This window comes from Vulpes vulpes, chromosome 1 (assembly GCF_048418805.1).
Source record: "Vulpes vulpes isolate BD-2025 chromosome 1, VulVul3, whole genome shotgun sequence".
In the NCBI taxonomy this organism is placed as follows: Eukaryota; Metazoa; Chordata; class Mammalia; order Carnivora; family Canidae; genus Vulpes; species Vulpes vulpes.
The window spans coordinates 53,180,762-53,204,991 of NC_132780.1; the positions used below are offsets into that span (position 1 = coordinate 53,180,762).

The following is a 24,230-nucleotide window of genomic DNA, read 5'->3' on the forward strand; positions in this document are numbered from 1 at the left end:
CGGCCCGAGGCCCACGCACCACGTGCCATGCAGCCCACCCACCTCCCCACGCCGCCCCTTAGGAGCTGTTACGGGGGCCTCGCCGCTGAACCCCAAGCCTCAAGAGGCCGGGCCGGGGCTCGTGCTCCTCCGTGACTCCTCCCAACCCTGTTCCCCACGGCAGCCGCTGTCAAGCACCGTCCCGGACTGTCTCCATGTCCCGGGGCTGCCCCCAGGTTAGCTCCAGCGCCAGGGCCAGGTGCCTGTCAGGTCACCTCACCGCCCCGGCCTGAAAACCCCGCTTGGGAAACCTGCTGGGCTGGCGGTGCCCGAGCCCGAGCCCATGCCTGAGCCCGAGCCCGAGCCCTCGGGCACCTGCAGACCCCCTCCCGGCCTGGAGGCCTCCCAGGCTGGCCACCACCTGCCGCACAGCTCCTCGCTCTCACTATAACCCCCCCCAACCTGTGCCCAGTGACCCATGTGCTCCTGTACGTCCTCCTGCTACCGAGCAGCGAGGGCTCAGAGAGGTGCAGGCCCCTCCCGCCCTCCCTGGGCAGGTGCGCCGCCCCCCCACCGACCACATGCGCTCCAAGCACCGAGTCCCCTGTCCCGCTCCGGCTCAAAGCCCAAGTCGTCTGGAACCCTCGTCCCTCCCTGCCGGGCCCCAGGCAGCGGGCCTGGTTCTAGTCACTGAGCACGTGGCCTCAGGCGGCCTCCAGCTCCTCTCCACCTCGGATCCCCAGCCTCAGGGCCAGGTGCGGGCCAGGGGGTCCCCCCACCTCTGCGACCGTAAGCACCACCACCCACGCTCCCCAGTCAGTGACCGACCTGTCCCCTTGACTCTGTTCTCAGACACTGGCAGGACGCTGCCAACTTTTCAGCGTCACTTTGGAGAAACACAGAATGTGACAACTACTCTGAATTTATGAACATGACATGACGCTGCCGCCACCGAGTACACCTAGAGCTAGAGGCCCTAGCCCGGTCTGTTCAGTTCACAGCTCGGTGCTTCTCGCCTGCGTAGACCTGGGATGCCAGACAAAACCCTGGGCCACTGACGCTGCAGCCACCCGGTGACAGCTGTCCACGGCTGCAGTTCCCAGGAGATGAGATTGCGGGCAAATGACCCTGTGTAACAGGCAGATTCCTTGGTCCCCCGGGGGGAGGACAGGGATGCTTGGATGCATAGGGCTCAGATGCACATGTCGGACACACACCTGGGACGCACACCTGGGACACACAAGTCAGACGCAAACCTCGGATGCATACTCTGGATGCACACCTCAGGTGCACACATTGGGCGCACACTTTGGATGCACATGTCGGACGCACACCTTGGACACACACCTGGGATGCACACCTTGGATGCATATGTTGTACACACACTTCAGACACACACCTCAGATGTACACGTTGGATGCACACCTCAGATGCACACGTTGGATGCACACATTAGGCGCACATGTCAGACGCACATCTCTGACACACGTGTCGGATGCACACCTTGGATGCACACATCAGATGCACACCTTGGATACACATGTCAGACACACACCTTGGATGCATATTTTGGATGCATACCTTAGACGCACACCACAGACACACATGTCAGACACACACCTTGGATGCACACGTCGGATGCACACATCAGACACACACTTTGGATGTGCACATCGGATGCACACATTGGATGCACACGTCGGATCCACACATCGGCTGCACATCTTGGATGCACACATCAGATGTGCACGTTAGATGCACACATCAGACACACACCTTGGATACACATGTTGGATGCAAACCTCGGATGCATACTTTGGATGCACAACTCGGACGCACACTGCAGATGCACATGTCGGACACACACCTTGGATGCACACGTCAGACACACCCTTGGATGCACACCTTGGACGCACACTTTTCTGAAGGACAACACCACCTCAACCTCGATGGCGTCCTTCCCCATCTTCCAAATCCTTTCCTGTTCTACTGTTTGGGGCTATTTAGGATTATTAATAAGTCTAATGACTGTCAAGGGGGCAGAGTTAAGCAGCTAGCAATTACCAGCATAATAAAAAGCACGTAGGAAACACAGAGGTAAAGCAAATTCCATTCTAATAGGTACTGTTTTCCTTTCCTAAAAACCTATTTCAATTCTGCATAAATTTCAGTTCTCCTCTTTGTTAGGAAGAAATGTTTTATTGTGTTTGTACTGCCACAAATGTACCAGATTTACGCAAATGACCCCTTGAACAATACATGTCTGAACTGGGTCCACTAGTATGTGGATTTTTTCCAATATGATAAATGTGTTTTCTCTTCCTTATAGTTTTTTTTTTTTTAAGATTTTTATTTATTTATTTATTCGTGAGACATACAGAGAGAGAGAGGCAGTGAGGGAAAAGCAGGCTCCATGCAGGGAGCCCAACGCGGGACTCGATCCCAGGTCTCCAGGATCACGCCCTGGCTGAAGGCAGGAGCCAAACTGCTGAGCCACCCAGGTGTCCCTATGGTTTTCTTAATAACATCTTTTCTGTAGCTTACTTTATTGTAAGAATACAATATGTAATTCTTATAACATTAAAAATATACAAGTTCGTCAACTGGTTATGTTATCATTAAGGCTTCCAATCAACAGTAGGCTGTGAAGTCTCTGGAGAGTCCAAACTTATATCAAATTTGTGACTGCACTGGAGGTGGGGACCCCTACCCTCTACATTGTTCAAAGGTCAACCATACACATTTTCCAATTCCCACTAAGGCAAAAAGAGGTAAGACCATGGGGAAAAAAAATTTCATTTCCAAACTATTTTATGTTGGGAAAGCAATCCAGTTTATAGCCTCAATTACATACCTAAACAAGTAATTTATGCAGATAAAAACCATTCCAAAATTTAAAGATCAAAGAACATAATATTTAATAAAGCTGGAGAAATTCCAGTGCATTTAAGCAATTTTCAATGTGTCTTAATTGCATACTGAGAAAGAGAACACATGTACTTTTTCTGACAATTAACAAAATATGATTTCATGTCAATAGTTAAAAGTATAAGTAAATCTTCAAAGTACATTCCGTCCTAAAAATAATTAGTTTGTGTTCATAAAAGTACAAAAATCAGCGTTAAAAGAGATTTTTTTCCTCTCTGCTCTTTCTAAAAAAAAGAACCTAGGATCTTTCCTATTCCCTAGGCATTTGGCATCAAAGAAAATTGAATGTGATAGTCTTCTAGACTTTTCTTTACTTCTTTCCAGAAGAATGTTTTTAAAGGAAACACATCTTATGTCAAATAAACAACTTATGCTTTTAAAACTCTCTAATACTTCTAACACCACAAAACTGACAAGCCAACATTTACCAATTTTGTTTAAATCAGATAAAAGCTACAAAGTAAAAATCTCCCTAAATGAATCAGAACTTTAAAAAGCATCCATTTTAACAAATTCTAGTAACTGCTATAAAGTATCACTTACTTTTAAAGAAAAATAAGTATTTAAAAAAATATCTCTATCCAACATGGAGCTGGGACCCTGCTGGGATAGAGTCACAGGCTCTTCTGACTGAGCCAGCAAGGACGGGATGCGGTCCTCACTCTGGTGCTGCCATCATCACAGCACATCAAACACAGGAGGGGAAAATTACGTTTGACCTCAAAACAGATTTACACAGTTACTAAATTTAAAGTTTTCTTATCAGAGCACCTGGGTGGCTCGGTGGTTGAGCGTCTGCATCTGGCTTAGGTCGTGACCCTGGGGTCCTGAGATCGAGTCCCGCATCGGGCTCCCTGCATGGAGCCTGCTTCTCCCTCTGCCTGTGTCTCTGCCTCTCTCTGTGTGTCTCTCATGAATAAATAAATAACCTCTTAAAAAAATAAAAAATAATGTTTTCTTATCTATTCCCTCACACAAACTAGGTATGGATAATTCTGGATGACACAAAAACCACCAATTAATAAGAAACACGAGGAACAAATGAACACAGTAAGCAATAGGAGAATCCAATCAGCGAATCCAGACTGTGGGAGAGACTCAAGAGGTCAAACACCCTGGTTACTTCAGTAAAAGTTACAAGGGGAAGAGAGAGAGGAATAGGAATCTATAAAAAAAAGAGATCAAGACAAACATCAAAACAATCACAAAACATAACCTTATTTGGACTTAAAACCATAAAATCTTAAAAAAAAAACACAAGAAAACAAAACTACGACAATTGGGAAGAATTTTAAGTATGTTAGTAACATTAGGGCATTTATAACATTATGTATTTGAAGAGAGAGAATCCCTATCTTTAAAGAATACATTCTGAATTATACACAGACGAAATGCTATGCTATCTGGAATTTGCTTCAAAATGATCCTGGGTTTGGGATTTCAGGAGAAGGAATACAGAGAAAAAGTGAATTTTGAGTTGATAATTACTGGTGCTGTATAATGGCTGCAGGCGGGTCACTACTACCCTGCTTTTGTACATGCTTGAAATAGTCTATATTTCAAATAAAAATTTTTACTGCGAACCGAATGAAAAGACATCCTATGGGGAAAATTATGCTTTGCAGAAAGAAAGCTGAGGAAAAACACACCAAAATATTCAGGAGTACTGGACTCTGTGTTGTGCAATCATGGAACTGCTTATCTGCCCTTAAAAAAATATTCTGTAAAAAGCACATGTATAATAGAAAGCATTTAAAAAAATATGAATAGCAAATGGCTTCCAATGCCTCTCCTTTTTAAGACAACGTAAGTAAAACTGATGAGTGATGAAGAATCCAAATTAAGGAGTAATGGAAATTACTGATGGTTCTACTGAATTTTTAAATTTATGCATACTAAAAAGGAAGGTCAGGAAACAAGCTTCCCTGAAATGTGGCAACACCTACATAAATTGATATTCAACTGATACTGTAACACTGGCCAGATTTTATCAAAATACGTGTCATGATAAATGTTCTGAAATGCCCTCATTGCACTGTTCTAGGAAGGAATTAAACACTCCAGAAATGCCTTTCACCTGAAAACCGAATTGTAATGATCAACAAACATGAACTAGGAATCGAAATCATTATTTCCACTGATTAATCAAAATACAATGGCTTTACTATAATCATGGTTATATATTTTATAATAGGTTGCTTGTACGACTGGATGCAGTTATGTTCCCAAACTCTAAGGATGAAAAACAGTGTTCCTCAATTAATATTTACTCGCATTTGGTGAGTAAAAACGCTTATGTTAGGTACTGGGAATAAAAATATGAAGGGAAATTAAGCTATTTTCTCTGTGAACGATAGACAAGACCCAGGAGGAGGGAAGAAATGCACACCTCTGTGCTCTCACATGTGAAATACGTTGGGAGGACGGTCAACTGCACTTCCACAAGAGGAAGTGAGTTAAAATACAAGTCGTTAAGTCGAACTAAAGGATACTATTTAGAAATATGTGCCATATGAGATGCGTGACAAGTGAAAAGTCTGAAGTGGGAAAGACTGGGCCGAAGCACTGTTATTTTTTGCTACAAGCTCTGCATTATTGTTGTTTTTGAACCACGTGCCCAGTTTAGTACCTGGATACGCACATTACAAAAAGCAACAGAGCAACAGAAAAGGTCTCACCAATAGTCATAGCTCTCATCCCAGTTGTCAAAATGTACCAGGAAACGATTGTCCACCATATCTGTTACCGTAGCAACACAGATGAACGCAGGATTCTTTTTGTCTACAGCTTCAAGCTTCATTCCAACTCGAAAGCCTGATGGGATCACTGTCTACGAAACATACAGATTTAATTAGAGATAAGCACACACTTAACAGCAAGCTCTGCACCCTTTCTACACCTCCTGCTCGAGGGCCTGGCATCCATCAGCGGCATTCACATTATTTAAAGAGCATGGATGAGTTTTACAGCAGGGTCGCTTTCCAACGAGCAGCAATAAGGAGAAAAAAAAAAAAAAGTAAAAAAAAAAAAAAAACTACACTCCCGAGGAACTATCTGCATCTGCAAACCTGGACCTCAAGACCAAAAACCTCATGGAGCCTCAAGGAGTTCGACTGATTTCCGGATGTGCTTTGGCACCGTGGTTAGACAACTATCCGAGGTGGGCAAGTTTAATCTGCCGCGCCGCCCACTTTTTGTTTTTCTCGCCCTTGATGGCAGACTGAACAATGAAAATTATTTCAGGCAAAATATGCATTTAATCAAGTTAAAAATGTGAATGAGTCAGTACAAGTTCACTCCCATTTCTGGAAAGCTCTCTCTAAAGAGCGCTCCACTGAAAGTAGGTCATCTTCAGACACGAAAAGCCTGCAGATTATTGCAACGTTCACCTACCACGACAGATACTATTCACCAAAGCACCAAAAGAAATGGCAAAATACAGGGAGCCGTTCAAAATAGTTTCTAATTACAAAAAAAAAAAAAAAAAAAATGTTTGTAATATAAGGAAAGCCAAACACTATCGGCCATCCGGGACATGCGCCCAAGACCGCAGCTCAGGAAGCTGTAGTGCTTTGAGGTGCCGTAAGATGTAAACGTGCCTTCGCATCTTGTGTGAGGAAAAGCATCCTAACCTGGAGGAATGTCCTGGGATACCAGTCACGGCCATCAACACACAAGCCATTTCTGCACTTCTTAAAAAAAAAAAAAAAATCCTCTATCCAGACTTAAGTATACAGAATACCATTCTTTTTTTTTTTTTTTTCAGAATACCATTCTAATTACTTTAAGCAAAGCACATGCTATAGTCCATTCTACCGTAATTATCCAGCCACCACCACAGAAACGTAGACAGCACGTACCTAAAAGTGTCAGCGCATTTCCTATAGGAACAGCAGGGGCCGGCGTGAACACCACACAGACACCCTGACGATACGTGGCAGTCCCCAAAATTATTTACTAGGGTCCTGACCACAAATATTTGAATATTCTGTGGTAGAAAGCTCTAGAAATGGATGAACTTACTTGCTTCTTGGCTATCAGACACGTAGGCCCAGATTAAGTCATGTGCTAGCTAGCAACGCACAGAATTTAGGATGACGGTTCAGAGCAGTTAATCAAATCCCTGATCGAACTTATCCTCCAGAGAACCAGACAGGGATTAGGAATCTTGGAGCAGGCCGCTGAATTTTCCACCCAACGGATCGCCCTCCCGGGTCTTGACAGAGAACACCCACTGACGGCATAGTATTCACATTTCGGTAATTAAGCTCTCCTCTCAATTAAGAGATTTTGAAATAATGATCCGGCTCGTGAGCCCTACGAGTCACCCGAACACCACACACCCTGCTCTTCAGTTCTCTAATTCAACCTGGCTTACGATCCATTTGACCGGAGACGCTGAGCCATTAGACCAACGCTCAAAACAACTGGTGTAGACCATCTCCCAAATGGAAGGTACCTGGAGTGGCTGAGAAAGCTCCTGCCCATTCCTGATATTCACCTCCACGGGAGGGAATCCCATTCTCGAAATATTATTGTCTCTCTCTACATTCTCACTCATCGTTACTGGACTCAGGGACCCTGAAAGGAGAACTGGTTACGCTCCTTGAAGAGGAAGCTGGCCGACAGGGTATGCAGTCCATGCTCTGCTCCTCCGGGGCCTGCAGGGCTATAGGGCTGCCCCAGTCCAGGTTCGGTGATGGGGCAGAAGGGCTTCCTGAGTCCTCGGTCTCACAATCAAGAAGCTCATTTGGGCGCCCTTGCTCAACGGTTTAGCATCTGCCTTTGGCCCAGGGCATGACCCCAGGGTCCCAGGATCAATTCCCACATCGGGCTCACTGCATGGAGCCTGCTTCTCCCTCTGCCTGTGTCTCTGCCTCTCTCTCTCTCATGAATAAATAAATAAAATCTTAAAAAAAAAAAAAGCTCACTGTCAACAGATAAGAGGCCATGCATGTCACTCCAACTGAGGCCTTATCTGTCGTAAAGATGGTATTTTGACTTTCCACCTGCTGCGCTCTGTTGATTTCAGTTAGATCAGAAGGTGAACCAGGAAGAAGAGGGGGACGTGTTGGGCCTCTGCAGAGAAGCAACAGGAAACACGCAGGGAAAGTGGGGATACAAGTCGAAGGAGTGGGAAAAATGCATACACAGCCAGACTCTGCCTTGTTATGCAGCAAGCGCAGCCACAGGCTGGCGTGAGCTAGATGGTCGTCCCTAGCATGTAAACCCAAGCAGGACTCCGCGCATCTCACTGCATGACTCCCATGTGATGAGCCCTCTAAACAAGTGGCGCTAACAATAAACTATCCCCGTCAATTTAATTTTTTATGTACTTTTTACGGTAGGTTGCACGAGGGGTTCATACGACATTGCCTTGTGCCGTTCCATTAAACCCAATAACCATGGTTTGCCTGTGGAATATTCATTCGTGATGATTTTAAGCTAGCTTTAAAGGTTTAATTAAGAATCTTCTATTTACCAAACCAATAGAATTTACGATGGTCTCCTGCTATCACTTTTATCCTCTGAAACACTCAAAAGTCACTTCTTTGGAAAGGAAAAATTTTGGATGTACTTACTATATTCTGATTTTCAAATAATGACTTGGGAGCAGCTTGAGCTTTGCATGTCTTAAGATAGGTCTGCCAATTAAATTCTTCTTCCTTATAACCTTGGATAAGCACATATACACAGACTCAGTAAAATGTCAAAATATTTCACACGTCATTTTCCACACCCACTTTTAGCTATGACTCCAACATGCTGAAATCAAACAATTGATTTTTTTAAACAAACTTTAACTCATAGTTCATAACTATGGATTTTTTTCCTGCACTTTAACTCATAGTTCATAACTATGGATTCTTTTTTTCTACACAGGCTGCATTTATTTCCAACAAATTGCATGATTTTTCAATTCTGAATGAATACGACGAATCTAAAGAAGAGATAAGAGGAAGTAAGTATCTGTTATACTCAGGTCTGCTTCTTCCTATTACCAGACTATTTCTATGAATTTTAGGCCGAACTATTCAGCAGTACACTAGTGAGCTGGGGAGCCAAAACCTTTGTTTTTCCTTCACTTGTTCTATTCTGGGAGACTCACTTGTAGGAACAAGTGGGAAGCTGGAGAAAACAGTAATAAAACAGATAAAATCTCTTTAGCCTGTCACCGTAAGAATGACAATGGAAGATTTATGAAGCAAGCACGTTGGCAAATTACAATAATGGAAACGTCCTTGCTTTAATGCTCACAATTTCACATTTAATGTTGTTGAAGCCAACATTTCCTTTAAAAAGGAAATTGAGCATCTTGTCCTATCTGAGAGCTCTTGGGCTCTCTCCTACTTCCATCGAGGTCCAGAAGGCAGCATGAAAAGAACATCTAATAATTCGCCATATCTAAGAGGTCAACTTATATAGAGGCTGGTAGATTTTCTTTTTCAGGGCACCCGGGGGGTTCTGTGGTTGAGTACCTGCCTTCAGCCCAAGGCGTGACCCCAGGGTCCTGGGATCGAGTCCTGCGACGGGCTCCCTGCATGGAGCCTGCTTCTCCCTCTGCCTGTGTCTCTGCCTCTCTCTCTCTGTCTCTCATGAATAAATGAATAAAATCTTTAAAATATATATATATTTTTTCTCTGTCACCCTCATTTTTTTCTATGTGATTTTGTTCAATCCTTCAGCCATCTGAAGATACCATTCCGCCTTTAATTTTTCATGTAAAACCAAATGGCTAGTCCATTAAAAAAAACAAGAGCCCTGAGACAGGCCAAAAATATCAAAGTAGTCACCTGGATCTCTGACATCAAGTCAACAATACTGACTGTAACAGTTGAAAAGGAAAGAAATAAGATATTGTTAAACACATTAGGGATGAACTGGAAAAGATTGTTATCAGTTATTCTCGGATCTTTATGTAAACACAAAGCCGGAAGAATCACTGGCAGGCTGTGCTATCAAGGACTCAGAACGAAAAAGTAATTGCCATCAACTCAACCTCCACCTAAACTAGCTCTTTTTTTTTTTTTTTAATTTCATTTATTTATTCATGACAGAGAAAGAGAGACAGAGACACAGGCAGAGGGAGAAGCAGGCCCCATGCAGGGAGCCCGACGTGGGACTTGATCCCGGGTCTCCAGGATCACGCCCTGGGCTGAAGGTGGTGCTAAACCACTGGGCCACCCAGGCTGCCCCTAAACTATCTCTTAATGCTATATTCTCCTTTCCAATCTCCTAAATATTAAAATTCATGCATTCAAGTGCATGGTTTCTCAAGATTTTCTATGTAACGAAATATCAGTAAATAAACTTCGTCGTATGAATGGTTTAGATCTAAACCTTCCAATCTGTTTTTCCAGGATATATACATCTGAGCCCGTACAACACGGGGTTCGCGTGGCACAGGTCCACTTACTCATTTCTTCTCTTCCTTGTGATTTTAATGACATTTCCTTTGCTCCACCTTATCTCATTGTGGGATAATAGTATATAATTTATGTAACCCACAAAACAGTGCTCATTGACTATTTATGTTACCAGTAAGGCTCCTGGTCAACAGCAGGCTATGAATAATTAAGTTTTTAGCAAGTCGAAAAGCACATGTGGATTTTCGACCATGCTGGGAGATGGCGCCCCTCACCCCTGCGTTGTTCGGGGTCAGCTCTGGGTGTGGAGGTGAAAGAAATCTGTGGCTGAAATTTGCAGTTAAAATCAAATAAAGATCCAATGTTATTTTACGTACAAATAAATACATGGATATGGTTTATTCTCTCAAATAGAATTTTATGTTTTATGTTCCTTTCCTTTAATGAGCATATTTTTTCTTCATAAAGAAAAAGCTTGAATGTGGACCTATCTGGACCATAATAAAGTCTGAATTCTTAAAAATTCCAAATCACCACATAGGGAAAGACGTTTTTACAGAATTTAAAATACGAAACAAAAAAAGCGGACAATACCTTTTGGCGGATGGAGCTTATGGCCGGTTTTCTCACACCAGCCAACCGGGTGAATGTCCAGAGCGTCTGCATTTACCCAGAAGTCGTAGCAGTCAGAGTATCCATCAAAGTGCAATTTTATCCGGTAGCCACAAACCTGAAACAGGTAAAGCGAGATGACGGACTCAAAAGCAAAAATCCCAAGTATCTAGAATGTCCGTGCTCAGAATGGATTCACAAAATAAAATGGAATTCATTAATGTAAGTGCAAAAATAACCACGAACACCCAGTGTGGTGCAGCCTGTGGTGATCAAGACACCATGATTAACGGCAACAGAAAAGCGAGTGAACCAAATGACACAACCCAAAGGCAATGGCGATGCGTGGAGAAGCGCTGTGCGGTGCTCTGCACCCTTCCCAGTGGCAGCAGGAGCCCCCGGCGCTAGGGCAAGCACGGCCCCCGACGTGCGTCCTCCCCATCCTGCGGCTGCACGAGTGGGGGTACACGGAGCGCCGGCCCCGCCAGGACACGCCGCCCCCTCCTCCGTGCAGCTCCGCGGACGGGGACATGGGACACAGGACACAGCGCGCACAGGACACCAACGTCCCCCGTCTACCGGTAGCTGGGTTGGGAGAGGGAAACGGCCGCCTCGGTCCACACGGAGCCAGGGCAGGTCCCTGGAGCGCCTGGGGACCCGCCTCATAGTGCCCGCCCGGGGCTGAGGCCGTGCACCTGCCAAGAACACTCCTCCCGGGAAGCTCTGAGCCGAGGGGTGCATGGGGTCAGAGGCCTGGGCTCCCTGCCTCGGGCTCCCAGGGACAGCTGCGGCCCTGGTCCCCCTGCAGCCAGCATGGGAAGCCCACGGCTTGTCACCCTGCAGACACCCCAGGGGCACCCGCCCTGCAGAAGCCGGGGCGGCAGCCGGGCCCTGAGCCCCGAGCCCAGTGGTGGACGCCCCCCGGAGACCCCGGCAGCTGTGACCCACCGCCACGGCACATCCTCTGAAGCCCACAGTTGACCTTCAAGCGGCACAACTATGGGGTGAGTCCATTTATGACTAATATTAACATGTCCGAGCATCTGTGTGACCCACGCGGGCATCGCAGTCGCGCTGACGGGGTGCGATGTGCCCGTGAGCACGTGCATGATTCCCCCTTGGAAGCCACGGCATTTTACATGCATCTGCTGCCCGAGGACAGCAAGGCACCATCATCTAGGGCACAAGTTTTGAGGTGGAGTTCCATGGGAAATCCTTTTTTTGTTTTGTTTTAATTTAAATTAAATTTGCCAACGTTCAGCAGGTGTATTCATACACATGTGCGCACACACTTACACAAATGTAAATTCACAGTGAACGATGGCCCGGGAACCCACGCGGAAACCCTAACCAGGATCCCTGGCGGGCAGCGGGGTGCACTGGGCACAGCACGTGCCGAGGTCGCATCTCCCCCATGAGCACATCATGACGGGTGCCGCGTGGAGGCCGACGGAGCCCTCAGGAGACCAAGGCCGAGCAGAGGGGGGGGCCCGGGAAGGGGACTGCGCGCCGCCCCCAGTGCACCTCCACCTGCGTGGAGCCCCCAGGGCCTCACAGGCGGAGCTCAGCAGAGACCCCGGGGAGAAGCAGCCAAAGGGGCCTATTCCCTGGCTGCCCTCGCATCCCTCCTAGAGCTCACACCCAATGAAGCCCCAGTATCCCGGCCACCGGCCTCGCCTCGCCTGCCCTGCTCTGGGGACAGTTGCTGATGGGAGGGACGACACACAGTTAGCCCTCATTGTGCATGACTCCCTGCTTGCAAACCCACCCACTTGATGGAATTTACTTGGAGCCCAAGAAGAGGACTGGTGGTATTCGGGAAGGGAGGCAGGTACCGAGGGCGGAAGACGGAGCGGCCCATGTGTGCGTCCCAGCCGAGGTGGAGGACGAGAGGTGGAGGACAGCAACATCCCGCCTTCCTGTGGCCCATCTCCTCCCACGAGCCACCCGTCCTTCGCACAGTCTCCTTACGGCTACATTTCTCATGCTTGTGCTGTAGGTGATCTTGCTAATTAACATGATCTCCAAGCAAGGCGCTGTAGCACTGGGTGCTAGGGAGATGGAGCACGGGGAGCTGGAGCCCTGGGTGTTAGGATGCTGGAGCACAGAGAGCTGGAGCCCTGGGTGCTAGGGAGCTGGAGCATGGGGAGCTGGAGCCCTGGGTGCTAGGGAGCTGGAGCCCTGGGTGTTAGGGTGCTAGAGCACGGGGAGCTGGAGCCCTGGGTGTTAGGGTGCTGGGGCACTAGAGCACTGGACCATGGGGTTCTAGAGCACAGGGAGCTGGAGCACTGGGTGTTAGGGTGCTGAAGTATGGGGTGCTGGAGCACAGGGAGCTGGAGTACGAGGTGCTGGAGCATGGGGAGCTGGAGCACGGGGTGATAGGGTGCTAGAGCACAGGGAGCTGGAGCATGGGACATTGGAGCACAGGGAGCTGGAGCACGGGACACTGGAACACAGGGAGCTGGAGCATGGGGTGCTGGGCATGGGGCACATTGGAGCACAGGGAGCTGGAGCATGGGACACTGGAGCACAGGGAGCTGGAGCATGGGGCACTGGAGCACGGGGAGCTAGCTGGAGCATAGGGTGATAGGGTGCTGGAGCACAGGATGTTAGGGTGCTGGAGCACAGGGAGCTGGACCAGGCGGCAGACAGAACTGAGCCCGAGCTCCCGGGAGCCTAGCCCGGTCCGTCCGTCCGTAGAGCCAAGGTCAGGATCTGCTGTTCACAGGACACCACGGCGGTGCAGGGTGAGCACAAGCACCTGTAGGGGCTCCTCCCACCCTGCAGCAATCCTTCCAGAAGGCCCTGCCTGCTTCCGCTTCCCACTCCTGCCTTCACAACAGCCTCCAAGCCTCCTCCCTCTCCTTCGGCCGCCAGCCCCGCACCTCTGTCCTCACTCTTGGGGATTTACCTTCTGCAGCCGCATAACTCCCTGAACATCTGCCCCGACGGGCCCCCACCCTCCCCTCCACCCTGCTGGCAGCCAAGAGGACACCTGCCCACTCACACCCCAGATCCCATCTTCTCCCAGCCCTCCATGTCTGTTATCTGCTCTCTGAGCCTTCCAATCCTCCACTCCCTAGCTGCTTTCTCAGATGCCATTCTCCAGTCTCCTCCTATTGCAAAAAGAAAAAAAAAAAGAACAGAAAGAAAGAGAGAGAAAAGGTGGGAAAAAAGAGAGGGAAGTAAAGGAAAAGTAAATAAAGACTGTCTCCCAGGCTTAGGCAAGCAAATGCCCCCTTACCCTTGGTAAGAACAGAACAACTGGTGAACTTTCTGGCAATGAGTAGCAGCATGCATCAAAAATTTAAATTTTACTCATGCTCGCAAGGGCACTGTTTGTAATAATGAGAATGACGAGAAAGCGAAGACCACTCAACTGTTCCTCAATATGAGACAAAGTACAAGAATTACAGCAAATTCGTAAAATGGAACACTAGCCAATGCTTAAAAATATGCACATAAAATATAAGATATACTCTCATCAAAGCTCCATAAATTGTGTATTATTCCATCTACATGTAGAAAGGAGTTGAGTGAGAGCACAAGCTGGAGAAAAGGCAGAGGGAGAGGGAGAGGGAGAAGAGACTCTAACGTATACTCTTATACAGGTTGAGGTTTTCATGGTGAGCAAACATTACCGTTACAATAAAAAAACTAGACGAACTAAAATCTTCAAAACTAAGAGGTGGAAAAAAAAAAAAAAAAACCAAGAGGTGGAACACACCAGACGCTTCCGTGTTTCCGTGTTCCCATGGGAGCCAAGCTTCTTATGGACTAAGTCACTGAAAGATGACCAGGGTAACTGAAACTAGTGCACAAGGGATCATCTTATGCTTCTGGGGAGAATTTTTAAAGATTTTTTTATTTATTTTGTTTTAGAGAAAGAGAGCAGGGGAAGGGGCAGAGGGAGAGGGAGACTCTCAAGCGGACCCCACCCTGAGTGCAGAGCCTGATGCAAGTCTCGATCCCATTTGTAAAAGACACGGATCCCTGACTCCAGAGAGGGAGGAAGGCGGAGGCCAGCACAGGAGGAAAAAAAAAAAAAGAATTCTAAGAAATGCTCTCAATAACAAACGAGACTAAGATACACATAGGAATAGACTTGGACAATTTTTCCTGAAATATTTTACAGAGGTACCTTGAAATACTAAAAAAAAATGTACAAATATCTGTTGGTCTGTTTTTTTCTATTAAGGAGCCCCACAGCATGACCAAAGCTATGGAGTCGGAAGGACCTGGGGTTCAAATCGAGGTTCGACCACTTGGGAGCTGTGTGACCTTGTACTCATTACTTAAGCTCTCTGAGCCTCAGCTCCTTTATCTATAGAATAGGAAGGAAAAAGCACGGCCTGTGTAGGATTCCTACAAAGATTCAGTGCGCTGACATACGAACAGTAGGTATGATGCCTGGTATGAGGTAAGCACTCAAACAATGGGACCTTTTCCCATTGTTAACATCCCATCATCATCACCCTGTTGCAAGGATAAAGACAAGGCAAAGCTTACCTCAGCCACGGTGAGGACACAGTATACAGACTGATGCTCCGGATCCACACCTTCCAATTTCATGCCAACTTTAAACCCATTTTTGTTATATGGAAACGACTGGTACTGAAAGGCAGAAGGACGGCAGTGTTAGTATTTGATCCTAAGGCCCAGTTACAATGTGAGCAATTAAGTAAAGACCATGAGTCTTAAGTAAAGACTAACCGAATACACGCATAATCCTTAAAAATCCAAAAGAAAAGGACCACCAGGTAATCCAACAGAAAATGAACAAAGACTATGAGCGGATTACAGAAAAGGAAACGCCTTTACACATCTGAAAAGATGCTCAAGCTCACCCATGGGAGTCATCCGACGTAAAATCATGCTAACACGTTATTTCACCTAATCAGGCTCATAAAGATCAAAAAGTCTGATCAACACAGTGTGGGCAAGGCTCTGGGGGCCCCCGGGACACACATTCATCACGAGCAGATGGCACAGCCTCTAGCGACCTCACAACATCAGTACAAACAGCGCATCCTGGTTTTTGTTTTGTTTTGCTTTTCATTTTGAGAATATCAACCGTATGTGGTCGTCAACTGAAATACAATTTTCTTTCTTAAAACACAAAAATATTATAGACGATGGTTTAAAAGTCACATCGATCTTTACGAATAAATTCAAGAGTCCAAAGAAGTCTGGCTCGAGACAGACCCGCAGTGATGTCCAAGCTGCTCGTTTATCTGTTACGCTATTGTTAACGGCGGTTCAGTGTCGCCCTCAAAGCAGGGAACGATGCTCTGGGTGAGTTGGTGGGATGTTAGCAGGTGTGCACTGAGGTCTTTCTCCAAATCTATCTAATAATTCTGTGGCTTTCTTATAGATGCCCCATCACCTTATATATAAAAGAGCCTTCACAGAGTTAAAGTAAGTACCCAGAAGACCTCACGTTTTTAATTCAAGACGATGAGGCAGGTGGAGTGGAGGGGGCAAGCTTGAGAACAGGGAGCAGATGCAGACATCAGGACGGCGAAGCACAGGGTCTTGATTATGGCTGAGGGGCACCCATGCCGGGGGAACAAGATGAACCGGAATTCCAGGCGACGGGAAATCCCTCCTGTTTGTCTCCGTAATTCTACTTCTAGGACATTATCCAACACAGGTGCCCACATCGTGTGCAAGACGACAGGCCTCCCGGTCACTCGCCAGAACACTTGTGTGTGTGTGTGTCGTACATGTGTCACATATGAACACACACCTGTCAGCCTACAGGGAGCAGCTTCACTTGTTACGGAAGAGACCAAAGATGTGTCGTGAATTAATACAAAAGGACGATGAAGGGAACCGTGGACTGAGATGGAATCATTTCCAAACTAAGCTTAAAAAAAAATAATAAAAAATTAAAAAAGCGAAGTGTGTGTGACCTGTTACCCTCTGGCTGAAGTCGGGTAGGACAGGATCTGTGAACATCTAGGCTTATCTGCACGTACGGGTTTCCAGGAGGAGAACTGGTGACAGTAGGCACTTCCTACTGGGAGAGGCGAATGTGGGATGTGCGGGGGGGGGGGGGGGGGGGGGGGGTCTGAGGGACATCCCTCCCGTTCTTCTGGTCCCTCTACGGTGTGAACTACATGCCTGTGTCACGGATTTGAGGAATTTGCTGTATTTAAACTTTTCTTTAATAAAAAAAAAAAAAAAAAAGTCTGTTCTACCAAGGATCAAAGTTGCAGAAAATAATTATATAGAAGAAGTTCGTATGTAATGACAATTACGTTTAAATTAAATATCCGTAACGTGGATGTAACCATCACAACATTCACTATGTGTCGTTTTCTTAGACTGCCTACACGAATGCATATACAGCAAGGTAAGATACACATATGAATAGACTTGGACAATTTTTCCTGAAATATTTCACAGAGGTACCTTGAAATACAAATATCTGTTTGTACATTTAATCATGGTTACACCCCACGATTAAATATGATTAAATAATCTAAAACAAGGTCCAGCTGACTACACACAATGGGTCAAACGCAGCCCACACCCTGTTTTATAACTAAAGGTTGACCAGAATACAGCCACGGCCCCCCATTACACCTGGTCTGCGGCTGTTCTCATCACAGTAACAGAGCTAGAGCTGCGCCCTTGCAACCGAGACCAGATGCCCACGACGTCTGAACTACACGCCATCTGGTCCTGGTACAGAAGCAGCTTACTGACCCCAGGCCCAGCCCAGGGGTGGCCCTTGGTCCCTGTACTCATACCCGATGTTAAGTCACTTGTGACAACGTGTTTTCATCACAGTTAATGTAATACCGTGGCTTGCTTTTAGATTTTTGACGTGAGATCATATAAAGCTCAGTAACTCATTTTTCATTTCTCCCAAAGCCACAATGTGGACATGAAATTTCATGCCAGTTTTCCTTTATCTATGAGCTTCTCGGCAGTAGTTGGAGCCACTGCTCTTAAAGTTAACGAGTGAAAGAAAGCCCAGTAAATGTGGAGAGGAAAGAGCGTGTGTCTCGGCGGCGTGTGCCCAGGCGGGCAGCACCGGGTGACGGTGAGCACGCGTCCGCGTCAGCCGCCCTTGGACGTACCCCGACGTAGACACACTCATGGAGAACAGTATGTCTAAGAAATCATCCCAAGTCACAGTTCCTAAACCAACAATGGAGACGGCAATGCTAATTCCACATCAGATTTCCAGAACCTTTGCCCCGAGGCACAACGCTTTCCAGAAGGGCCCGTACCTCCTTGAAGAGCTTCGCTGGCACAGCCACGGCTTTCTCCTCCTCCAGGTAGGATGCCCAGCACCAGGCTTTCTTTCCTTTCGGAGGCACACCTGAAAAGCAAGTGAGACTAATAGGACCGGGTTCCCAAACCTCAGAGGTCATACATGCATCCGGCGGAGTCTCCTTTCCCTAACTACAACTATGCCGGGCTCCTCTTGTCCTTCCTGGCTGGGACTGCTCAGCTCTCTTCCTGGCCTCTCTTCTAAGGAAGCAAAAGCTAAGGCGTAAGCTATGGTGTATGACCAGGTACGGTGGGAGAAGAGAGCAGCAGCAGAATGTTGACTAAATGAAGGAGACAACGCGGGAAACAAGATAGGACAGGGCCATGCAACAAGATGATCAAAAACGCTGCTTGAGGGAGCCTGGGTGTCTCAGTCGGTGAAGCACCTGCCTTGGGCTCAGGTCATAACCTGGGGTCCTGGGATCCAGCCCCACGTCGGGCTCCCTGCTCAGGGGGGAGCCTGCCCCTCCCCCTCCTTGTGCTCTCTGTCAAATAAATAAACAAAATCTTAAAAAATATATATATAAGACAAAACAAGAAAACAAAACATGTTTCCTGAGACCAAGCAGCGGAGGACTAAGAGGTCACTGCCCCAGGTGCCGAGGGAACGGCTGCTAATTTGCAGGGCAGAGTGGGTGCTCAATTTAGCAGGGGCCAGATTTCGAGCAGAAAAAGAACATGTAAGTGATAAAGACATGCAGTCAGCCAGGATCGATTTTATTTTGGGTTAATTTAACAAACAACAGACATGAAAGGAAGAGCGTAACAGCTTGATGGGCGAAATGAGGGGAATGGGATTTGAACAGGCTAAGATGGAGCTCCGGAAGAGAAGAATGCTGAATATCCAAGGGGAGCGGAGAAATAAACAATGGAAGGAACAAGGCACCAGAAGAGCCGGGCCCTGAAGGTGGACGAGCAGAAGGGAGAGGATGGTCAGGACCTCCGTGAGGCCCTGGGCAGAGGGAGGGACTCGCCCCTGTCGTCTCTGTGATGTCAAACAGGAGGTCACCGCCCCCCCAAACGAGGGCAGGACAGGGAGGCCGTGTGCCCGAGATAGGAAGAGCTGAAGCTCTCTCTGAGGAGAACCTGAGAGACAAGTAAGCAAGGAACGCGTCCCCGCAGGGAGGAGGTGCACGGGCTCCACGGCCCCGTTTGCGGGGACAACACGACGGGACGGGTCAGCAGGGCGGCTGCATGGCAGACACCTAACATGAGGGGTTGGCAGGCACATGGGACTGGTCCAGCCCAGCGGCGGACACCGAGGCCTCTCTGGAGGAGACCCGAGGGCCCTGATCAACAAGGAGGGAAGATCATCCAGGTAAGTATCGAAGGCAAGGGTCTGAGGACTGGACTCGTCAGGAAAATAAAGTGTTGCCTGAGGAACAATGAAGGAAACAAAAAAGGTTCCACATCAGGGGGTTGTGGTTTGAGAGGAAACATTAAAAACATAGAATCATAGGAAATGAACAAAGCTTCTAGTGAATGTGCAAAAGTAGAAAAAAAAAAAAAACCTACTTGATGGAAAAATATAGGCAGATGTCTTCCTGTTTGCACCGACACTACTCAGAAGTTACTGATTTCCATTTTTTTCCTTGTCTACTTCTTTGAAACCCTGATTTTTACTGACAGAATTTAATGAAAGAAAACCCTGAAACAATGCCTTAGCCGCCCTAGCGTACGTTGCAATTAAGACAAAAACGTCTACCCGCGTGAGGTATTTTCCACTTCACAAAGTCACAAGTAAAGCCTTTCCTTCATCAACTCACCCTGCTTCAATACAGCCGAGTCACCCCGTCTTTTCCTTCGGGCTCTCTGTGAACCCCTCAGGATCCTCCCGTCTTGTTTGTTCTCCTACAGCAAGAAAGGAAAATTATGGAATTTAAAGGCTCACGAAACTGGCACCAATGAAAAGTTGGAGAGCTGTCAGAAAGCGTTATTATTTTTTGTACCTTTCTTCAATTTCACTCCATAACTTTTAACGAAAGTAAGAATACAGGTCATTTGAGAACTATGTTGCTTTTGGCCTAAGCTCATTACAAAACAAGAACGTCTCCAAGAATCACACTCTGCAACAGCACAGATACTGCTCCTGCCTTCTCGAAACACTTTCCTCCTAGGGCCCCTTGACCACTTTGTTCGGATTCTCCCCACATGCCACCGGCCTCGTTTCTCCATCCCTTGGCTGCTGTCTCCCCCAGCCTAGTTCCTTTCTCCTCTCTGCTGAATCCCTCCTCTTGGGTTTTAAACATCATCTGTTGCCCAAATATCCCCAGTCCGCGGCCCCTGACCTCCTCCTGACTCACACTCACACACCCAACTGCCCACCTGGGATCTCCACGTGGGTACCTGACGAGTGTCTCAAACTGACGATGCCAAAGGACGCCACATTCTGTGCTCTGGTAGTGCCTCCCCATCCTCAATAAATGGCATCCGTATCCAATCAACTGTGCAAGCCCAAACCCAAGTTACCCTGGATTCTTCTCTCTCCCGTGTGCCCCCTGATGACCCTGCCTCCGACATCGACTCTGAATCCAGGGACATCTACCCACAGAGCCCTCTTTCCTAGTCTGCTGCAATCACCCGTGGGCTTCCCTGACCGCATTCTCACTCTCACATGCCAACAATACAATCGGACCACTGCATTCTCTTGCCTTCAACTTTCCAGGGGCTTCCTGTCACCACAAAACAGCATGAAACCCCGTTGCCCCGGTTTCTCACAAAGCCTTCCATGGCCTGGACCTCTTACTCCACCCTCCCTCAACCTGTAAGGCTCAACTAGATCGTCTTTATTTCCACAAACAAAACATGTCACATGTGTTCTGACCTTAGGGACACAACGCTAGCCATCCCCTTGCCCAGGGGGACTCCTCAGTCCTAGTTTTACAAAGCTGATTCCTTCTTCTTACCCAGATTACACTGTTCATGCCACCTTCTCTGGGAGGCCTCCCTGACGCGTCCACATAAAGAAGTCAGCCAGTCCTCACGCCCTACGGTACTTCTCAGCACAGCACTTACCACAGGCTGCCTCATCTCCTATTTATTCTAAGTCCCCTGAGAGGGGAGACCCTGTTGTCCTGCTGCCATACATCCCTGTGTCTGGCTCCTCGGAGAGAGACCAGCAAATAACTGGCTGCTCAACACTGATCTGAAGGGAAACGCTCCAAGACCTCCAAGTTCCCATTTCATATGGGACCATTAACATATACTTTAGGGATAAGATATTTACGTTTCAACTGGCACACTGTGGATTAGTTTCCCCTAATGTACCCGATGTTTATCTGCCATCGTCTACCTACTCTCATAGTCCTCGGAGATCCATCTGCAATCTACCAAAACGGGACTCACATTTTGGCATCGAGAGGAGCCGAAGATTCATCTGCAAAGCTGAAGATTTTGTTCTTATTACCCCTCCCTCTCTCTCCAGTGACAAATTTCAGCACACCTGACTTCTTCAGGTTAAGGGAAGGCTGCTATTATTTATTATTCTCATTTTGAAATGGGGACAGTGACACCGAGACACAGAGTCACGGAACCAGCACTGGACGTCAGGTAGCTGGCTGCAGGGCCAGCCAGCGCCTCTGACCAGGGTGCTACTCTCTTGAGAAGCACCCCTCTGCTCTTTGGTGGGTGCACAGGAGATACTAACCATCTCATCATCTCTGTCTTCTCCATCCTCCTTGGAGTCGGCTTTCAGAGATAATTTTGGTTTCTTCTTCCGACTACACTTAGGATCTTCTTCCTCGTTGTCTTCTCCTATGTCCCTTTCTTCCTTCTGATCTCTGTTGTGTTTATAAAACCAAAATAGTGACAGGAAACAAAACCTATCAAACATCTACATGTTGATCATCTCACAAATTAAAAAAAAAAAATCATCCTCCAAAGGAAAAACACTAACCACCAGCAGAAGCATGTAGGCATTAAATAGCACAGCGAAGGAACAGCTGAAACCACCGTCTCATATGACACTTCCAAGTAGAAAATGGAAATTAGCTTATGTATTAATTTCAAAAGGGGATCAGCATTATATGGAAACAGGCTCTAACAAGTTTAAAACGTTTTGCCTTTCACATATGCCATCCATACTAATAAAAGAATCAATTATTTAGAGATGTTTTGGTCTTCAGAGTGACTTTAAGGCAAAGATCTAGTAATTATTAAGAATGACAAGTGCGACTGACAAAGGCCAAGTGTAACTTTGTAAAATAAACGTTGGCCAACAAAAACAGACAATTTCCAGGCCTATACTGGTTACTTATTTGTGGTCCACGATTATATGAAAAAATACACCACATGATTAGCTGAACTTTGTCAGCCAGTCCCCAAATGGCCGAGTCACACGGTACCATCAGCCAGAGCCTACGCTGCTGTCCCATAATCCACCCTGTGCCCTGAGGTCTGCGGTGGTGCAACTCATTACACAACTCCCTAGGCCATCTTCATTCAGCTGCTTCCCAATTTGTGGTGGCTTTGTTTCATTTGTGGAGTTTGGGCTGAGTTACCTAAGAACTCCCCAAGGACAAACAAAACTGTTTTTCCATAAACATCGGTATCATTAAAATGTAGGTAGCTCAGAGAAATTCCAGGGCTCTCAGCGAGGGAGTGCTGGATGGACTCAAAGGCTAAAGAAAAGAGGCAGGGGGTATAGTTGCAGGCAGGACTTTGGCAGTACAACTCAGAGTGGATGTGACTGAAGCCCGTAGGTCCGGTAATGGGGTCAGGGTCCACACGCCTCTAAGATGAAAAAGGGGCATGAATGGGTGACAGCTGTCAGAGAGCCTCTGTATTCTCAAGACCATGACCTTGGACTCTGAAACCCATTTTGTAGATGGAACAGGGCAAAAACCTACTTGTCTTTGATATGTCGGGCACAATTCTGGCTGCAATAGTTTCCTCCAGAAAGACACTCATCTACGTTGCCATACTGACAACAGTTCTCACAGAATTGAAGCCCTTCTACTTTCACCGGATCCTTCAACCTGAAAGGCATCCCGGTCTTCTCTGAAAAGACTAGAAGATGAAAAGGAGAAAACAAAACAAAATAAAAGAATTAGAATCGTGACAGAAAACATTCCAAAATACACTTAAACTTTTTCTTCTAATAATCTTGTTGTTAGCGACACAATAAGAGAATAATGTTTGTTGAATGAATGATTACCAATCTACAGTGCTTGGAGGGAGAAGGAAAGGGGCCTGGGCAGGAACTGCTCAAATCATTTACATAAGAAAAAATACTCCATAGAAAAGATAAAAAGTTCACCCAAGGCTTTTTCTACAGAATTCAAAGTAAAATAAAGAAAACTTCATTACTAAATCCAGAAGATGAAACTGTCAACCTACAGAATCCTATTTTATAGATGAATCTTTGACAAAATTTAAGAAGGATCATCTATGCTATTCACCTTTTGATGAGTGGTTTTGTTCTACTAAATTGGTTAAATCATCATCTATGTGGCTTTTCAGGTGGGAGATCTTCTAAATCGTAATTATCCAAACCATTTAGGAACTCAGACTTCCTTTTGCCTGAATTGTAAGGCTAATCATTCATTCAGCAAACATTTATTAGGCACCAATTTATGCTAGACACTGATAATGACAGTACAGACCTTGCCCAAGAGAGCTCACAGTCTAGAAGAGAAGACAGGCAAGAAAGCCAGTATTTATAATAAAATGTGATACATGCAATTAAAGCATGAACAAGTTCCAGAAGTAGTAAAGAGGGAGAAGTGATTCACTCAGCCTGGGATGAGGTCAGGGAAGGATTTTCTGATATAAAGCCTCAAGTGGGTTTTGAAGGCCTGGAGGAATTTACCAACTGAACAAAGACAGAAATGGCTTCCCAGCCAGAAAAAACAGTATGAGCAAAGGCAAGGGAGCATGACACCACATGACGTGTTGAGAGAATTACGTGGAACTCAGTGCTGCTGGCACTGCCAGCACATAGGGTACAGAGAGCAGAACAGAGAGCGAAGAGACACAGCAGGTGGGGGGGGGGTGGCACGCCCCCCCGGGTCTCTGTATGTCCAGCTACAGAGACCCTAAGAAATCAGTGAAGTGTCA

At 46.7% G+C, this 24,230-nt stretch overlaps 1 protein-coding gene across 9 annotated transcripts in view; it reads right to left on the minus strand.

The window, feature by feature from the left end:
* Positions 1 to 24,230, minus strand: part of L3MBTL3 (L3MBTL histone methyl-lysine binding protein 3) — a 120,798-nt gene that overhangs the window by 64,810 nt on the left and 31,758 nt on the right. For all 9 annotated transcript variants that reach the window (XM_072764504.1, XM_026013385.2, XM_072764522.1 and 6 more), the window contains 8 exons: positions 23,021 to 23,180; positions 21,820 to 21,952; positions 19,940 to 20,024; positions 18,131 to 18,222; positions 15,396 to 15,500; positions 10,869 to 11,004; positions 8,490 to 8,581; positions 5,586 to 5,737 (listed from right to left, as the gene is read on the minus strand). In XM_072764504.1, coding sequence (XP_072620605.1) covers positions 5,586 to 5,737; positions 8,490 to 8,581; positions 10,869 to 11,004; positions 15,396 to 15,500; positions 18,131 to 18,222; positions 19,940 to 20,024; positions 21,820 to 21,952; positions 23,021 to 23,180 — 955 coding nt within the window. The remainder of the gene's footprint in view (positions 1 to 5,585; positions 5,738 to 8,489; positions 8,582 to 10,868; positions 11,005 to 15,395; positions 15,501 to 18,130; positions 18,223 to 19,939; positions 20,025 to 21,819; positions 21,953 to 23,020; positions 23,181 to 24,230) is intronic.